The 4,259-nt window shown below is 35.5% G+C and overlaps 1 protein-coding gene across 1 annotated transcript in view; it reads right to left on the bottom strand.

The window, feature by feature from the left end:
* Positions 1-4,259, bottom strand: part of CSMD3 (CUB and Sushi multiple domains 3) — a 297,101-nt gene that overhangs the window by 248,282 nt on the left and 44,560 nt on the right. Inside the window, exon 11 of the mRNA XM_072413237.1 lies at positions 3,216-3,332. Coding sequence (XP_072269338.1) covers positions 3,216-3,332 — 117 coding nt within the window. The remainder of the gene's footprint in view (positions 1-3,215; positions 3,333-4,259) is intronic.

The following is a 4,259-nucleotide window of genomic DNA, read 5'->3' as shown; positions in this document are numbered from 1 at the left end:
GGAGGATTCATCATATCATATCATAAAGTGGAATCATTCTTGAAATGCCATGTTTGTTGTTAACTTAAATGCCATAGATGGCACAGATTTTTTTTTTTCAAAGACAGATTGGTGTTACTGTGAATTGTTACATGTCACTAGAAAGCCAGGACTCATTTGTCCACACCAGAGATTTTTATAAATCAAAGATCACATCAGAGGCAACAAAAGTCTCCTGTAATATTGTAGAGAATTTAACCACAGATCTCCTAAACTATTTAACTGCAACATCGCACTGGACAATCTCTGATATTACTTTATATACAACCTGTTCCATACAACCACATTATAATATGTAATTTATGCTATTCAGTCATAATAGAAACATTTCTGCTGCATGCTAAAGCTGTTTATAAATGTAATAGTTTCTAATATTTTAGACATAGTATTTGATATTAATGCAAAACTACAGAAATCAGAAGAATGGAACTATAAAAAGGAATATATAGAAATGACAAAAACACCAAAATAAATAATAGATCCTAATCACTACATTACCCAGAGTACCCAGTGGCTAAAAGGCATTATAGAATGTAGTAGGTGTATACTTAGCACTTATATGATACTGTGGAGTGCAAAGCTTGTATGCTCATAGTCTTTAAAGCAGTTCAAAACATTAGACTTACTTTAATGCAGACTCCCAAAGATTTTGGGAGTTGGAGCTCACATAATCTCCTATATGACTAATGAGCCCAGCACAATCAGATTGCATGAACAACTTGCTTAAGTGTCTCTTTCCTGTTTCTTTTTTGTGTTTTTTTATGTTTTTTTTTTTATTTTGGTTTCTGGGAAATGAATATAGAAGGGCAAAGGAAAAGTATATACCTCTGGCATGCCTTGAATTGTCGAAGCTAGCATTTGCTAATATAGGGCAATTCAACAGTTTATCTTCAATGAAATTACCTTCCTTTCTTTTGACTCCTCTACCATTTTATTTGCCCACCATGAATGAAAAGAAAAAGGAAAATTTACAGTATTTCCAGTTAAGGGTACCATATGTCTAATTTTCTTCTCTTCTGACAATACTGCTCTTTGGCTTTCTCAGGAACTCAGCTCTGTCACATGTAGACAGGAAGAGTCCCAATGTGAAAAAGCCAGCAGAAACAAGGAAGGGGGTATTTAGGGATTATTTTCAATGCAACCGTGATTTTTTTTTTAAACTTCAGCAGAAATTTAAGTGGTAGACGTTGTCCACAATGCACCTTAATATTGGGCTTGGGGCTAATGTAAAGTTAAGCTTGCAAGCCTGTAGTTAAAATACACATTAGGTGACATTCCCATTGACTGGTGGTTTTTAGCAGTGGAACTGCTGCTATGTACCTCTAAAAATGGGCTCAAAATGTCTAACTTGCAATCAAGCAAGGCAAGGTAAACAAGGTAAATCAACTCAGAAAGGATCAAAATTCAGTAGATTTGTCAATCACTATTAACACTGGATAAGGAAGAAAATGGGAAAGAAAAACATGTGCAGTTCGGCAGGGTGGCAGTAAAGTATAGCTGTTGCTTTTATCCTGCATAGTGTCTTTCTCCACTTGTTCACACATGGAAAGTGTAACCGTAAGCATCATAGATGTAAAAAAATATTACTCAATTAGACCTACCAGTTAGATGTACACTTCACATATGAATTATTAAAATGTATGTATGGATTCCCAAACAGAATTATTTTGAGCTATGCTAGTTCATACTTGCCATGCTATAGACTACTCTATTCAAGTAGACAAAAGACTGGCTATCAAAAACAATGATGCACTCAACACTGCACAGTAACATCAGAAAAGACATTGAAAGCTGAGATAATACACAGACAATGTAGAGAGGGAATGGCCTTGTTCCAATTAAGCTTCTTTTAATGTAACAGCTTTCACAACACGAGTGCTCCTAATCAATGCAATGCGATCAACTGCCTTGTTCTTCATGATGCTACTTAATGCACTGTGCAATACTCCTAATGGAGTTGAAGCAAGAACTGAGAACAAAAGTATGCAAAACACTATACTTAGTAGCTGAAAGAAGGTAAAAAAAGATTTTAATTCCCACCCATAACAGTCACCCCAGAGAGAAACATGTACTGGATACCAACATTTATGTACTGTAGACACTAATTAGGTAAGCGAAACAGTATTTACTACATAACACAAACTAGTAATATACATTAGGAAACTTTTTTTGGTGTAGAATTATAAAAAATATTAGTTCAATTAAATGGATATTGTGGGTTGGTGGAAAAGGAGGAATAATACAGAAACTACAGCAAAGAAATGGAAGGGAATGAGTTGAGAGCGTGGGACAATGGGGATAATAAAGAAAAGACAATAGGAAGAGAAGGAAAAGGAGAAAGGAAAGGAGGGGAGAATAGAGGTAAAGAGTTAGGATGTAAAACCAAATTAAAAATTAAAAATTGGCAAAATTGAGAATGCAAGAAAAGAATAGAGGGAAGGGGAGAAAAGATGTGGAAAGAAGAGGATAGAGGAAAGGAGAAATAATACAGGAACTAAGGAATGGAAGGAAAAAACCTATGAAGTATGGAATAGAGAGGATGGGGGGGGGGGCTGAAATAAGAGAAAGGAGGGGAGGAAGAGATAAAAAGGAAAAGATATGAGACAAGGAGGAGACAAGGAGGAAACAAAACAAAAGGACAAGGAGTGAGAGGAAAAGGAAGAGGAGAAGAGGAGACAATGTCAAGAATAAGTATAATAGAAAAGAGGGAAGCAGAAATAAGAGGAGGACAGAGATAAGAAGAAGACCGGAGAGAAAAGAAGAAAGGAAAATAAATAAGGCAGAGGGAGAGTTATTAAATAAAGAGAAAAGAAGAAGGAAAAAATGTTTCTTGTTTGGCTTTCCAAAGCATTGTAGATTCCTTTTAGTCTTATTGCAAGAAAATGCATCATTCAGATTTTGGCACTAAAAACCCATTGCCTGCCAGTATCACAATATACAGCTATTTTTTAAGAATACTGAATAGTGAAGTATGTACGATGGAAAGAGCCAGTGGATTATGGAGATTTCCATGGAGTATTGTAACAATAAATTTATACACACACATGAACATGCTACTAAGATGAGCTGCCATATCCAGGTAAGGAAACCTATGTAATACACTAAATAATCAAAAGCTTTTTTTTATCAGGAAAAATGCATTAACAGAAAAGACAATTCTGAGGAGTAACTTTTACCTTTGCCATGGGTTACTTCAATTGTCCAGGTACAGTTCAAAGAGTTTGGGTAGAACTCCGGGTAACCAGGAGACAGAATTGTGCCACTTGGACCCCTGACATCTCCACCACATAAAGCTAAAGGAGGAAAACATGACACAGGATTAGATCAAATATTAACTAAGATAAAAGAAACACTGCATTTGAAAAACACAAACCAGAAAATTTCAGGAAAAAAGTTCTGCCTTTTCTGATACAGTCTTTGATAGGAATTGTCCATTTTAAAACACATGTTGAAACTTGATTCTTTAAAATCAGTTTTTGTTAAGCCAATAATGGTAAACATTAAATCAGCTTCAAGAGAAATTGTAGTGTACCAGAAAATATCCTTAATCAATGCCATGCTAAGGGGCAGCTGTCTCAGCTTGTTATACAACATACCTTTGTTATAAGTAATGCTGAACTGGCTGTACCATTGTGTATAATGACCATAAAAAGTAAGCTTATACACAATATCAATTACCAGGAAAGTTATTGAGTTATTTTAGTTGAACAAACTCTGGTAAATTCTAATAACACATTCGGCAGATTACATAGCAAACAAACACAAATTAAAGGATAAAAAATCAAAACCTTATAACTAGCTCCCTATACAAATTCATGAGCTACTATGACACTGACTCCAGAATTTCAGGTTCTGTCTATACCTGTGTTTGGGCACATTTATTAGGCTAGGCCATTATTTTTGTGATCTGACTCATAATATTTAAATTATTTCTCTTTTTGTAGTTCGCTTTATTGGCTTCTATTTCACCTTAGAATCAAATTCAAGGTCCTGTGCTTTACCTTCAAACCCCTCCACAGTTCTTGTCCAAAATTTCTGACCTGGTAAAAATACACCCCATCGGCTCTCTTCTCTCAGTCAATGACTTACTAATGACTTCCTCACTCATAACCTCATCACAAGTATGTCTCCAAGACTTTTCTAGGGCTGCCCTGACTATCTGGAATGGTCTTCCTCATCCTATTTGGCTTGCTCCTACGTGCTACTCCTTTAACAGAGCA

This window comes from Pyxicephalus adspersus, chromosome 5 (genome assembly GCF_032062135.1).
Source record: "Pyxicephalus adspersus chromosome 5, UCB_Pads_2.0, whole genome shotgun sequence".
Classification (NCBI taxonomy): domain Eukaryota; kingdom Metazoa; phylum Chordata; class Amphibia; order Anura; family Pyxicephalidae; genus Pyxicephalus; species Pyxicephalus adspersus.
This window is presented reverse-complemented; position numbering and strand designations above follow the sequence as displayed.